This window comes from Gorilla gorilla, chromosome 22 (genome assembly GCF_029281585.2).
Source record: "Gorilla gorilla gorilla isolate KB3781 chromosome 22, NHGRI_mGorGor1-v2.1_pri, whole genome shotgun sequence".
In the NCBI taxonomy this organism is placed as follows: Eukaryota; Metazoa; Chordata; class Mammalia; order Primates; family Hominidae; genus Gorilla; species Gorilla gorilla.
The window spans coordinates 43,994,477-44,009,596 of record NC_073246.2 but is presented as its reverse complement, the minus strand read 5'-3'; the positions used below and the strand labels follow the sequence as shown (position 1 = coordinate 44,009,596).

The following is a 15,120-nucleotide window of genomic DNA, read 5'->3' as shown; positions in this document are numbered from 1 at the left end:
GTGGGAAGAGGGAACAAAATTTGGGGAGCAGCCGGGCCACACCCATTTGTATATTCCGTCTCAAGGAAGGGTCCTTAAGTGGTTGACACCCTAAAGAACTCTCAAAGCGCAGGTGGTCTGGAGGCATGGGGCTGTGGTGCAGCCGGGGCATTTCTCCCTTACCCCCACTCCAGGGTGAAGCCGGAGGATGTCAGCAGGTCATTCTGGAAGGCGCAGTAGATGGGGCTCAGGATCTTCAGGTGGTGGATGATGCCCTCCTGGGACAGGTCGTTCCTCAGCGTGGTCCTCACCACGGTGTTCGTCACGTTCTGAGCACAAAGCGGAGCATGAGGAGCTCCCAGGCCCCATCCGGCCCCCCACGCCCTGCTGTGGGCCACGGCTCTAGGTGCTGGGGGGACGGGGGACGGGGGTTCTTCTCTAAAGCCTCTCCCCAGCAGCATCGAGACCCTGGCGATTCTCCCAACCATAAACTGCCTAAGAGCCTAAGGGCTCGGCCTCTGCTCATTCCCTATTGACCAGAGGAGGCAGCACCTGAACCTGTGTGGATTCCATGGCAGCTGCACAAATAAGTCTTTCTGGGAAACTTAGTTTTTGACAAGTGTCAAAAACCATCAAGAGCTCTTGTGGATTTCAGGGACTGGGTGAGTCATCAGAGACAAATTCCCTTTTCTTTCAACATGCCCCAAACCCTGCTGCATTTAATAATCAAGCCAAGCATTGGTCTGGTTCAGAAAAACACAGATGGAGCTGCCGGCAGCAGGCTCTGCCCAGGGCCCCAGTCCTGGGAGGCGCTGTCTCTCCACTGGAGCTGCCGCTGTGTGGGTGGTGCTCTGAGCACCGGGCAGGCTGTCCTGCACCCTCAGCCTCTCCACTTGGCCCCGCAGCCCTGCAAGAGCCCTGCATAGGCTTGAGGATGCCGCCGTGGCCCGGCCCACGTGCACCTCTCACCCCAGACCTCCCTCACCAGGGAAGCTGCCGAGAAGCCACAGGAGCCACTGATCACCGCCCATCCCCCTTGCAGACACCCCCCTGCTGCCAACGCTCGGCCTCCAGGTGGCCGTCTAAGAAGCTTTGAGGGAGAAAACTAATTCTGGGCAGTTCTGCTTAAGTTGTGCCGTTTGAGGGGCTGAAGGGTGAGGAAGGTTTTGTAGCTGTTGAAACAGTGCAGGTCACTCCTTCAGCCCAGGGAGGATCCGAAGAGCCCCCGAGGGGGCGGAATGAGCTCGGCAGAGTGAGCTGTGCCTCCCAGGCAAGCTTGTGCTCTGCGATGGCCTCGGAGGCGTCCACGTGAATCCCTCAGCTTCCTGGCCACCCTCAGTCCCAGCTCCAGGCTCCAAGCAGGCTCCACGCCGTGGAATCACCTTATGCCCCACCTCCCCGCCTCATCCCTCAGCCCCTGGGGCTTTCTGGCCTCTGCTCCCCAGGGCTAGCTCCTTACTCAGCCCCAAGGTCCATGTCCCAGCCTCCTGCTCAGGACGTCCACCCGGTTCCCACTTTGTCGGCTCCCAGACATTGACACCCCATGCCAGGACTCTGGGTTTCATCTGACAGCTTTGCCCCATCCAGTGCCAGAGGCCACCCTGTCCCCACTAAGGAGTGTGTCCAGAGCCCCAACCAGAAGCAGCACCCCCTCAAGGCTCCTCAAGAGGCAAAGCCACAGGGACGGGGCTGCTTCTCGGCGTCAGGGTGACTTTGACCCTGAACTCCCATGGACCCTGCCGAGCACCCAGGGCTCAGCCGCAGAGCGTGGATGATGATGCCTGACCCATGCGGTCGCTAAGGGACTAAACATCATCACGCATGTAGAACTCTCAGCCAAGCAGGTCCATGGCGGTTTCAGGGCACCACCCCTCCCAATCCCTTTTTTTTAGAATGCAATGCCTTGGACTGCTCAAAGGTCCTGAGGGACAGAAGTGCAGGGCCCAGAGTTCCTGCCAACGACCAGGAACCACCATTCCTGCCTAGCTCCCGATGAGGACAATGTCCCCATTAGGAGAGCCTTCTGGCCCTGGCTCCTAGGCCAGGCACTGCTCCCTGCTCAGCTCCATCCACAGCCCCACCTTTCCCACCAGGCCTCACACCCCACCCTGCCCACGAGTCCACCCTTCCATCCCTGCCCACCTGGCCAGAACCACTCAGGCAGACTCTTAACTCTGCCATGGTTTCCAGCCTCCCTCATCTAGCCACCCCCGGCATGGTCCTTGGATACACTCACAGCTCTCTCACTCACCCTTGGAACGATGCTGGCCTCCTTTCTAGGTCGAGCCCCTTCCCAGAAGGCCACTTCCCCAACCCAGAGCCGGCACGGGCTCCCTCTGAAGCCGCCGGCCCCTCCATGCAGCTTCCCTGATCCACCCTGCACTCCCAGGCCCATGCGGCCCAGGCCCCTGTGTCCAGTACCGGGCTGAGCTGGTGGAAGGTGCTGGCTCTCCCCTCCTCTTGTCCCCCAAGCAGGGCCCTGAACACGAAGCCTTTGTGCTCCATGTGGCCAAGTGGGGTTGGAGACGAACAAGGGCCTGCATGGGAGCGTTCGCTGTGACACAGAGGCACCCTGGGAAGAAGCAGGACCTGAAGCCAGGTCGGCTACCTCGTGGGTGCCACACACTAGAGGCTCAGAGTAGACCCAGGACCCACTGGCCCAGAGTCACCCGCAAGGGGAGGCGCCAGAGCCCATCTGTGTACACGGAGGTGCGAAGGCCTCAGGCCAGGAAAACCCACTTTCCCCACCTGGGCTCCCTCTGTCCCGGGAGCCCCACAGCCCATCCAGGACCCTGAAATAGAGAATGTTCACTAGGAACACAGTCCCTCCGACAGGGCAGTTCTGACTAATGCCATCCAATGCCCCCCAAACACACACCCATACATACACACTCACACATGGACAAACGCATCCACACATGCTCAACTCACGCACGCATGCACACATGCACGTAGACACATTCTCACATTCACACACTCACGCATTCATACACACATGCACACCCACACGCACACAAGCACACGATACACATGCACACACACACGCATGTACATACAAGCACAGCCATGCATATACACATACACATTCGCACACAGATTCACACATTTACACACATTCACACACATGCACACCCCCACATACACAGACATATTCAGACACATGCACACACGTACACTCACACACACACACTCTCATATCCACACACAACTCCTTGGCTTTCCTGCCTCTTCCTGTCCCACCGCCTCTCATCCTGTCTGTGCAGGGAGGAGTTTTAAGCCATGACTCTGAAGCCTGCCCCAGCACTCTGCACCAGAGTCCCTCCTGGGTGGACTCACAGCTCCCTTCCGATTCTGGGGTGCAGGCTGGTCCCTGGTTGAGAACTCAACCCTGTCCTGAACCCCCTTGCTGGGTTCCCCTCGGGGTGCAGAGTCTTGCCTGGCCCTCCCACATCGAGGCCCATGTAACCTAGAGCCCCTTGCGCCCTAGTGTACATCCTGAGCCTGGCTCTCCTGGTCTTACGCTCTGCATGAGGGTCCCACACTCGCTCCAGCCGGCCTCCAGGAGCACGTGTGTGCCATTGCTGTGGCTCACGTTGCAGGAGGGGTGGCTGAGGTACAACGAGGACTCGGGGATGGATTCCTGCTGCAGGAAGCGCTTCTGGATGGCGACAACCACCTTCTCGATCTCACAGAGCACCCTGACTGCTCCGGTCAGGTTCAGCCGCTGGGGCAGGCCTTGGGGGGTGGGGCTGGTGCCTTGCATAAAGGCAGCCTTGGTCCCTGCTGTGGTGAGAGGCCTCTCTGGGCTGGTGGCCCAGGTTTCATTGCCAGGAGAGTCACCTGCAAGGCACAAGGAGGAAAAGGCAAAGAGTGGCTCTGTGTTTGGGGTTGGCATGGAGGGGCAGGGGTAAGGAGCAGACTGGAGCTGCCCTGCACTCTGCAGCAGCCACACCTGGGAACCGCATGTTCCAGCCACAACTACACACGTGCACACACACACACGCACACATATGCACACACACGTACACACACATGCACATGCACACACACACGTGCATGCACACACATGCACGCAGAAATATGCACACACATGCATACACGCACGCACACGTGCACACACGCACATGCACACACAGATATGCACACACGCACATACACACGTGCACACACACATATGCACACACATGCACACACGCACGCACACACGTGCACACACACACACGCATGCACACATGCACATGTTGCACATTTCCACCAGCTCAGGGATCCAGGCTCACCATGGGCCCCCGAGGGCCAAGGACCGAGGGACCTGATGCCGGGGATGTGCCAAGCCAGTGGATACAGGGTGAGTCTTCTGCCCTGAGAGCCCTGAGTCTATTCTCTAAGATGGGGTAATGATGCCTCCTCTTGAGGTCCTTGTGCCCAAACTTCCCACTCCAGCTCCCTTCTTGCCCCCAGAGCAGGTTCAGTTTCAATGCCTAGGAGAACAAGGGGCCAGGAAAGGTTTCCAATCCACCCACCTGTTCTCGGGGTGGTCTATATGGAAGCAGACCCCAGACACAGCTCCGCATGTGCCCTCCACCCTCCTTCAGCAGTGGCTCCATCATCTGTGGGCCTGGTTTGTGCCTTCTTTTATCTCAGAGTGGGGCTTGCCCAGCCCCAGCACCCTGCAGCTCCACCCAGCTCACTCCTGTCTCTGGGCCATAGTCCAAACCGTTGCTGAGGACTTCACAGTTGGCTGCTGCCTCACCCGCCTCCCTGGGCAGCCTGCTTCTCGCTCTCTGCCACCCATCTCCTGCAGGTCCCTGCATGTGAGATCATGCCCATCACCAGCTCTGTTCTCACCATGGCACCTACCCACCATGCCCTGCCCTCCCTGCTGGGTGCCATCTTAGCTATCCGTTAAGACCAGCTTCAAGACACCACTTCCAGGAAGCCCTCCCTGGCCACACTCACCGGACTGAAGCAACTTAGCCTCCTCTGTGCTTCCTGATTCTACCTCAAGCAGGACACGTTCTATAGCCCCCCGGATACCACACTCACTGGTAAAAATGTCCACCTCCCTTCACTTGACGCAGATTCCTGGATAGCAGTGGCCATCGTGGGGTCAGTGCTAAATCCACTAGGACCCCGTTTAACAGGAAAAGAGCTGGGTGGAAAGAGTGGCCAAGAGGCAACATTCCCGTGTCGCGTGCCCCACGGCTGCGTGTGTCACAAGACGGTCGCTCAGCATCTGCACGTTCACACCTCATGTATGTGTGTATTTTCTCTCCATGGATATCAGAGCTAGCACTCGGAGAGATAAGGCACTGCCCAGAAGCCTGGACACATATGAAAGAATGGGAAGGAACATGCACACGCATGTACACACACGTACACATACATCACACACACACGTGCACCCACATCACACACAGGAAACTTCCCCAGGACATAAAAATATGACCTCAGAGGGACAAGAAGCCCTTTGCACGTGAATGTCCTTAAAAAAAACCGATCATGATACAGTATTCCAGAAGAAGAAACTCTGACAACATTACCTTCACAGGGTCTCTGAGAATATTCCACAGGGAAGTCGGGGGCTCCTCCCTCGCAGCTACAAGTGAAAGACCCGAGGGTGTTTCGACAGGATGTCCCCGGCACACAGTCGTCCTCCTTCCTTTCACACTCATCGTAATCTGCACAACATTTAGAAGACAAAACAGAAGAACATCCCTGGGGGCTTGTAGGCTCACAGCAGCCTGGTTGGGGGAGACTGCATCTCACAGACAAAGCTGGAAACTCCAGCCACAGCAGACTGCAGTCAAGCTCACCAGTTCTGGAAAGTACAGGAGGCTTCCTGAAGCTGGGGCTGGGAATGGCTAAGTATGTCTGCAGGGGCTGTTCTGGAAGGAGGATTCTGGCCCAGGGCTGGGAGGGGGATCTGGGCAGAGCAGGGCCATCCCCTCAGTTCCCGGGAGTAACCAGGAGATGCACAGGCCCCCAGATCCACCTCGGTCCAGCCCAAGGGACCCGGGCCGCAAGCCCAACCCTGGGCAGAAGGCCCTCAGGCCATTTGCCTTTCGCCATGATGCTGGGTTGATTGTTGACAGCAAAACAGGTTTACTGCAGAACATGGATAAGAACCAGAAAAGCGTGGCCAGGGGCAAGTTAGCATGTGGACGTATTTCCTTCCAGCCTTTTAAAATGCACGCATGCTCTGAGAGCATAGTTTGCCTCTGCCACCAACTAGCTCCATGCAAATCCACAAACCGCTATTCTCATCATTGCATAACAGCCCGGGGCAGGGACACCTGGTAACTTAGCACCTTCTTTGTTACTGGATGATTGGTGTTTTCCAACTCTTTGGCTTTTAAAGTAACACTGAAGATGAACATCTTTGTATTTAAACTACGGTCCAAACAGATCAAATTCATTAGGACAAAGTCGTAGAGGTGATAATTCAAAATCCAAGTGGATGGCCACTTTGAAAGCGCTTGATTTATGTCACCAAACTGGTTTCCAGGAAGCATGAGCAAATCCTTCTGCCACCAGCAATCTGTGCAAACACCTGCCTCACTACACTTTCACCAGTCTTCATGTCAGCAGTAAAGAGAGCTTTTGTTTGCAATTCGATGGGCAAAAAGTGCAATGCATTCTAATGGGGATGTCTTGGGTTACCACATCTTTGTTAGTCATTCATATTTCTTCTTTTATACCTTGTCTGTGTAGAGCTTTCTTGCATTTATCCATCAGGTTCTTAATATTTATCATCTATTTGTATGATCTCTCTATATATTTGGGATACTAACACTTCACCAAATTATTGAAAATTTTTTTGTTTACTTTGCTTTAAAATGGTGCCTTTATTTTGATTTATCTCTGCATGTAGTCGGCATCTCATTGTTTTCCTCTAAAAATCATATTTTCTTTAGGAAGTCCTTCTTATTCTAAAAATCAAAAAAGTAATGTGAATCTTCAATTTTTAAAAAGTCTTTTGTTTCTGATACATGTAACTATAAGCCACTCATCATTCATGTTCAAGTATGATAGGAGAAAAGAATCTGAATTGTCTTTTTCTCCCTGCTTTTCTCGTTAATTATCTTTACTGGGATCTCCTTGGGAACTATGCTTGGGGGAGAGTCTGGCTGCAGAGAGGGATGCGTCTGCCCTCAGCCCATGGAAACAAGCGGGGGGGGGGGGGGGGCAGTCGACCCGGAAAGAAAGCAGCACCCCTGGGGATCTGCAGGTTCACCCAAAGATGTTTTCAACACTTCAACCTTTACACAATTATAATCACAATAAGAGGGACAGACAGGGTCCTATCTATTTCACATCTTCATCTAATTCTGGGGGAAGAAGGACCACATGGGCACAACACAACATCTTTCAAAAGCAAAGGGTGGTGGCTGCCCTCTGGCTGCCTCTGGTTCCGGAACACGGGAGAGGCTCCGTCCCAGCCTCTCGTACCCTGTATGAAGGTGTCGCCTCTGATCACCTCCAGCAGAGGCGCGGTCTGGAAGGCGGTGAGAAATGCAGCTGACACCTCCTGGACATCCACATCTGTGATTATCAGCAAGTGAAACTCCACCACGACGCTGCCGTTGGTGACGCCGATGACTTCCATCCTGACCCCGCCAGCGTCCATGTGCTGACACATGCTGGCTGGCAGGGAGCCCCGCACCTGCGGGGAAAGAGGCCATGTGAGGAGGTCCCCACGCTGAGAGGAAACAGATGCCCGTCTCAAGGCGGTTCCTCCTGCCAGTCTGCCCAGCAGCAGGGCTGGCCCGTGGCACAAAGTAAAAGCCACAGGTTGGTTCTGGGCCCCTTTCCTGTCTGCCGTGTTTTCAAGCCCAGCACAAATGTCTGGGAGTGTCTGTGATATGAGAAGAGCCCTTGTTTCCACCCCCAAACCAGTAAACGGCTTCAGAAAGATGCCTGTGGGGCGAGGGTGGGACCTGGGGCACAGGCAGAGACCCTACCTCGTGGGGCTTAAAATTTGCTGGGGGCCCACAAGGGCTTCTAGAACCTAATACTCCTGGTTTGCAGCCACTGAGGGCAGGGGGCTGAGTGCAGGGTCGTGGGGAGGGAGACCACTCCCCGCTGCCTTCTCTGGAACAGCCCTTTTGCTCCTGGCACTGCAGAACGTGTCCCCTTTCATTCTTCCTCCCTACCTCTCCCCAGACTGCTTCCTGTGAGCATTTCCAACATCCCCATTAGGACAGGGGGTTCCTGCCCCCGAACACCCTGCTTTCTACTCTGTCTCTTTGGACAGAGTCACACACCACACGCTATATGATTCCATGCTAACCCATCATGGTCAAAGCACCCAGAAAGGCAAACAATCTTATAATGAGCTTCAATCATCCTCAATGCAAACCTCCTATGGGTACTTCCAGGGTTTGTCCTCACAGGTGCGATGGCTCAGGGCCTGGGTCATGGACTCACTTCCCGGCTTCTGGGCCACCAAGGTGAACAGATCCATTGTCCCTCTCAGAGCCTGTGGACCCCAGGGAGACCACAGCTGCCCTTGGTTGGCTCAGTAGATGACTGTTGTCGTGACCATCTTCACAATCAGTTCTTCCCTCTCTCTCTCAGAGGAATCTGGCATAGTCTTGGATTAATGTGACTTTTAGCTGCATTTCAAACCAACCTCTAAGCAAACTTCCAGGCCCCTTGCTAGGAAGCGGTGAAGAGCCAGGGACCGAGGCATACAGCCAACACCTCCTGACATCCACGTCTGCGGTTATCAGCAAGTGAAACCCCCGAAATTTCTCTTAACATCCTACTTCTGTGATTAAGTTGTATAATTATTTGCTGTCCTGAAATTCTAGGCGAACAGAAAAACAACACCCCAAAAATGGGCAAAGGATGAAATGGTTCAAAGAGGAAAGATTAATCAAGAAACTCGGGAAGGAAACGGAGCTGCCTCTTTTGACCACTAGAGCCAGGTGGAAGGATTCAGTGTTTGTTGTTTAATATTCTAACTACTATTTAACCTTATCAATGAAATCACATTAATCAAACCGTCAACAACTGTTGAATGCACAAACCAGGAGCAGGGAATGAGCTAGGCCGTTCCCAAAGGCTGTCGAATCTTCTCATCTGTGGGTGAAGCGCTGGGGTTTGCAGCCCTGCTACGGTATTACCACGACAGGCCACTAGGTGGCAATGTCAAACCCTCTCTGTGCTGAGCTCAGACTCAGGAAATCTACAATGTGAGATTCCGTGCAAACAAAATCACTAGATTATGACAAGGGCACTCCCTATACCTCAAAAAGTCCACAAGAAGCCACGTCACTAAATGGTAACAGGTAGCGTCCTGGAGAATGCTGAGGGGATGGCAGGGAGGAATGCAGGAAAGAGCAGGAAAAGAACTTTCTCTGAGGCAGGGGCATCGCAGCACTATTTATAACAGACAGAAGGCGGGAGCCGCCCAGTGCGCTCGGTGAATGAATGGATGAGACTGCATGGGTTATGCCCCAGCCATAACAAGGAATCCAGTACTGACACATGCTTCCACGTGGATGAAACCCAAAAACCTCATTTTAACTGAAAGAAGCCAGACACAAAAAGTCACATATTGTATGATTCTATTTCTGTGAAATGTCCACAATGGGCAAATCTATAGAGATAAAAAGCAGATTAGTGATTACCAGGAGCTGGAGGAAGTGGCGAGAGGGAGTGACTTTTTTTTTTTTTTCTGTTTTTGAGATGGGGTCTTGATCTGTCACCTAGGCTGGAATGCAGTGGCAAGATCTCAGCTCACTGCAACCTCTGCCTCCTGGTTTCAAGCGATTCTCCTGCCTCAGCCTCCTGAGTACCTCGGATTACAGGCACCCGCCACCACATCCGGCTAATTTTTGTATTTTTAGTAGAGATGGGGTTTCGCCATGTTGGCAAGGCTAGTCTAGAACTCCTGACCTCAGGCGATCCACCCACCTCAGCCTCCCAAAGTGCTAGGATTATAGACATGAGCCACCATGCCCAGCTGGGAGTGACTTCTAATGGCTATAAGGTTTCTTTTTGGGTGATGAAAATGTTCTGGAATTAGTAGTGATGGTTGCACAATTTTGCAAAATAGTCTAAACCACTGAATTGTACAGTTTAAAAGTAGATTTTATGGTCTATGAAATAAATCTCATTTTTTACAGGTTTAAAAAAAAACCGTGGAGGAACTTTCTGCTTCATAGGTTCCACAACTGAAAAACAGGTTTCACTGGACAGAAAAGTGAAGTGTGAAGTAAGGATGCAGCAGAGGAAGACTTGTGCCTCCTGTCTGCCAACCGTGTCTTCGCCGGGGCAGATCCAGGGACACTCAGGGAGTCAGGCCAGAGCTTAACGTCCTGGCTTCCTTCAGAAATGAGGAGCTCATAGGACCTATAGGTCAAATTCCTAGTTGGATGAGACTAGAATTCTTTTTTTTTTTTTCCACAGGGTTTCACTCTGTTGTCCAGGCTGGAGTGCAGTGGCACGATCTCGGCTTACTGCGACCTCCGCCTCCTGGGTTCAAGAGATTCTCCTGCCTTAGCCTGCTGAGTAGCTGAGGTCACAAACATGCGCCACCATGACAGGCTAATTTTTTGTATTTTTTTTTTTTTTTTTGGTGGAGATGGGGTTTTGCCATGTTGCCCAGGCTGGTCTTGAACTCCTGAGCTCAGGCAATCTGCCCGCCTCTGCCTCCCAAAGTGCTAGGATTACAGGGGTGAGCCACCGTGCCTAACCTAGAATTCTATCAGCCTTCCACCCTTTCCCTCCTGAAAGGAATTAAGGGCTGATATCACCAACTCACCGTCCTGAAGAATAGTTCTAGGAAATCTCGATACTCCTGGCTGCTTGCGTTGCGAAAGGATTCTGAGTACCTGACATTTTTGATTCTGACCTTTCCAATGAGCTTCCGGGCTGCTGCAGGATGGAGGATAAGCACATTTGGAATTGGTGCTGTATTAGATAACAGACTAACATTTCAATATTAATAAATGTATTTTCATGTCCAGGAAGAGCATCACACCAAAGCCAACCCGTGTTCTAGAAAGAAGGAATAGTGCCAGGGCTCAGGGACACAGCCCATCAGCTTCCAGAGGACACAGAGCAAAGCCTGAACACAGTGGGAGAACCTTCCAGAGGCCACAGAGCCAGCTCGCCCCTGCAACTGTCTCCCCACCACACACAGCCTTCCTTCCTTGCTGCCGTTCCCCCATGCTGGGGTTCAGACAATTTCCCAGCAAGCTGGCATGACTTGAAGCATGTGGAGGCACCATTAAATAACTTTGCCAGGGCTACGGGTGCAAACTGGGCTGTCCCAGGTATACCAGGACTTAGGGCCCTGGCCAGGCCTCTGCTCAGAGTCCACGTGGCCACAGGGTGCCCAGGGGTCTTGTTTAGAGCCAGCCCTTCTTCCTCCCCCAGCAGCCCCACCTCCCCTGGTCTATGGGCAGCCCCTGTTTTGGCATCATCTGTTCCATCTGAATCTTTTCCCTCCGCAGAGGGCTTCTAGGAGTATGTGGCACATAAATGTGGTCCAGGAATGTCGCCATCCCATCCTGGCCCTGGCATGGCAGCCACCCCCGTGTTCAGTCAGTCCCTCACCAGATATTTGCGAAGCGCCTGCCATGTGCCAGAGGCATTCTAGACAGTGAAGGAGAAAGACACAGCTGTCCCCTCAGGGGGCTTAGAGTCCATCTCCCCAGAGCTTCTCACTAAGTTTAAGACAAACCACAGAGCCATTCTGCTATGCATTCCTGGGCGAACCCCAAACTCTACGTCCTTGAGATCATTGTTGTTGCTGCCCCTGAGGGCCTCTGGTTCAGTCTCCATGGCTGGCATGAGCAACCCAGTCTGAAAGCCATCAGTAGCAGGACAGGTGCACAGGTGAGAGCAGGTATAAGTGCACCCACAGGTTTGGGGTCCCCCATGCAGCCTGTCCCGTCCAGAGCAGCTGAGACCTTCAGAGGCCCAACTCTGGCTCTCAGACCCCAGAGCCACCCTGTCTGACTGTCCAGCCAGCACTGATCTCCCTCCTCTCCAGCTGCTCGTGAACGTGCACAATTCACGTCATGTACTCCATCTGTTCTCTAATTTCTCAGGCCATGGCTGATTAGTACTTTAAAGCACATACATAGTTCTCAACTTCTATTATTGCATCCCAATAGACCATCTTATGCCTCTCTCAAGGGGTGTGCGCCCCACTGTGCAGACCACTGCTATCAATGCTGCCCACAGTGTGAAACCATCCTACACCTCCCTCAAGGGGTGTGCGCCCCACCGTGCAGACCACTGCTATCAACGCTGCCCACAGTGTGAACACCCTCAAGGGCTGTGCGCCCCACTGTGCAGACCACTGCTATCAACGCTGCCCATGGTGTGAAACCATCTTACACCTCCCTCAAGGGGTGTGTGCCTCACCGTGCAGACCACTGCTATCAACGCTTGGGAAGCTGCCCATGGCGTGAAAACCAGCCTGCAACATCAGACACGCTCTTGACTACTCAGGTAAGGTACACATAAGAAAATACCCAGGTAGCGATGCTAATGAAAAGAAAAGAGGAATTTCATCCAAATATGTGTAATATTGTCACTGTCCAGCTGGAACGCAGTGGAGTCTATGTTTGATTCATTATTGCTCAATTCTTTACTTTGTGGCCCCAGGCTCTGGCAGGCTGCTCACAGATCATCCATGTGACTGCCGATTGTCTGTTGATGTCCTTCCTGAAAGCCAAGTCCTCTGTAGGACTGTTGAGATCAGAGGGAGTGGATGCAGCTCAACAGATGAGCACCGCATGCATTTTCCATGCTGCCTCCCCGGGAGGACAAGGGTGAGCCGCACCCGCAGCCTCCCAGGCGCAGTCTATGGCACTGTGCTGCCGCCTCCATGCCCGTGGGATGCCTAATGCCTTTTCCTGAATAAGCCACCTCCTGTCTGGCCGTCATTGCACGCCTGCTGAAGCCAGCCGGATGTCCCTAAGCTGAGAAGAACAATGACACCTAGCAGCCCATAAACAAATCCAGCTCTCTTAAGCCTTAACCCACAGAAAGTCTTTTTCATACTTTTTGTTCCCCTCTTTAAAAACAAATGGAAGCCCATTACCTGTCCTCACTTTCAGATGAGCTCTGGCACCTTGTTTCCCACATGCTTTGGCCATGATCTCAACCAGGTACAAGACCCCAGGCTCCAGCCCCGACAGTGTCACACTCGTGTTCCAGGTCTCTAGGACCACAGCAGGGCTCCACGTGGAAGTCAGAGTGAGCTGGAAGGTGGAGTCCATAGCGAGATCCGCCTCCCATGCCAGGTGGAAGCTGGTGCTGGTCACATTGGAGACCATGATCCTCCCAATGGAGACAGGAACTGGGAAGTGGAATATAAACACCAAAATTACAATCAAGCCATTTCTAGGAGAAAAGAAGCCTCGCCCAATGCCAAAAATCAAATTCATCACCATGGGGACATGAGCGATTTGCAGGTGATGGCCGCCAAGGTGATGGGTGAGTAGGATCCTGTACAAACCTCCCAAGCCCGGGCTTCCTGGGCCTGCATCCTTGCCCCTCCTTGGGATGATAGCAAATGGCTTCTGATTTTGTTTTGTTTCAGCAGATGGTTCATATACATCCCTGAGGCCCCTGGACTCCCCAAAATGAAGGCCTCTTGAGCAGGTTCTTGGTGGCGCCTCAGATGGACTGTCTACTCTTGACCCCTGGGTGGATTTACCCAGGGTCCAACTAGGAGTTGACATTGGTGACAATGCTGGCTAGAGAGCCATTCTTACAGGAAGACCCCAGGTCCCTTGGTAATACTGACTTACATGGGCTAAGAGTTTAGTCTTAGAGCCTGTGCTGCTTAGCAGAGGAAATGCATTGAGGAAGATCACATTTAACAGCTCATTTGGATGAAATCCAGAGGCAGGCTAGCTCTGCAAGCTCACAGGGCTGTCACGGCCGAGATCCAACTCCTGCACAGATTCCTGCTGTGAATCTCCTGAGATGTCACCTGGGGGCTTGGTGATGGCTAAATCTTCTACAAGTAGCATGGAATTGCTGGGGGTTACGGTATGACTAGAGGTGCATAACAGCTGGGGGGTGCAGGAACTCTGGATGTGTAGAGCAGATGGGGGTACAGAACACTTAGGGGGTAAAAAAACAACTGGGGGTGCGGAACAGCTGACAATCCAGAGCATCTGCGGAGGTTCAATATCTGGGGTGAAGAACAGCTGGGGAACTACAGAACTGTGGGTGCAGAACAGCTGAGGGGGCACAAAACAGCTGGGGAGGTGCAGAACACCTATGGAGGTGCAGAACAGTGGGGAGATACAGAAGAGCTGGGGAGATACAGAAGAGCTGGGAGGTACAAAACAGCTGGGGGTGCAGAACAGCTGGGGGTGCAGAACAGCTGGGGAGATACAGAACAGCTGGGGCGATGCAGAATCTCTGGGGCATATAGAACAGCCGGGCAGATACAGAGCAGCTGGGGAGATACAGAGCAGCTGGGCAGATACAGAACAGCTGGGGATGCAGAACAGCTGGGGGTGCAGAAGAACTGGGGAGGTGCAGAACAGCTGGGGAAATGCAGAATCTCTGGGGCATATAGAACAGCTAGGCAGATACAGAGCAGCTGGGGAGATACAGAACAGCTGGGGAGGTGAAGAACAGCTGGGAGTACAGAAGAGCCGGGGGTGCAGAAAAGCTGGGGTGCAGCACACCTTGGTGTGCAGAGCAGCTGCAGGGCTGCAGAATGCTTGGCAGGGTGACGGAACAGCTGACGGGTGCAGAACAGCTATGGGAGTGCAGCATTACTGGGGGGGTGCAGAGTTGTTGTGGGGGTGTCATGACACTGATCGGGGCTGGGACACAGTTCTGCTAGGAGGCAGGACAGCGGGAGTGGTCAACACCTCAGGGGATGGCTCCAACACCTAATGCAACAAGTAAGGCCCAAAGCCTGCTCCTGAAGGCAGACCTCCGCCCCAGCTGCTGCAGACAGGGAGCCCTAAGAGACGGGGAAGAGAGATCTGGGACAGGCAAGGGGACCAAGCTGTCTTCCTAACTCAACTAGAAACCAGCTGCTGGGTGCCTCCGTTTCCTCACGCACAAGGTGAGGATGCCGCCTGAGCATCGCTAGCAGCCTGCGACTGCACGGCTGCGGGAGCTTTGCCTCAGAGGCTCACACAGGCT

At 53.5% G+C, this 15,120-nt stretch overlaps 1 protein-coding gene across 1 annotated transcript in view; it reads right to left on the bottom strand.

Annotated features, from left to right (window-relative positions):
* UMODL1 (uromodulin like 1) overlaps positions 1-15,120 on the bottom strand; it is a 72,359-nt gene that overhangs the window by 16,488 nt on the left and 40,751 nt on the right. Inside the window, exons 12-17 of the mRNA XM_055373635.2 lie at positions 13,046-13,303; positions 10,751-10,863; positions 7,429-7,642; positions 5,520-5,657; positions 3,500-3,819; positions 163-308 (exon numbers count right to left, since the gene is read on the bottom strand). Coding sequence (XP_055229610.1) covers positions 163-308; positions 3,500-3,819; positions 5,520-5,657; positions 7,429-7,642; positions 10,751-10,863; positions 13,046-13,303 — 1,189 coding nt within the window. The remainder of the gene's footprint in view (positions 1-162; positions 309-3,499; positions 3,820-5,519; positions 5,658-7,428; positions 7,643-10,750; positions 10,864-13,045; positions 13,304-15,120) is intronic.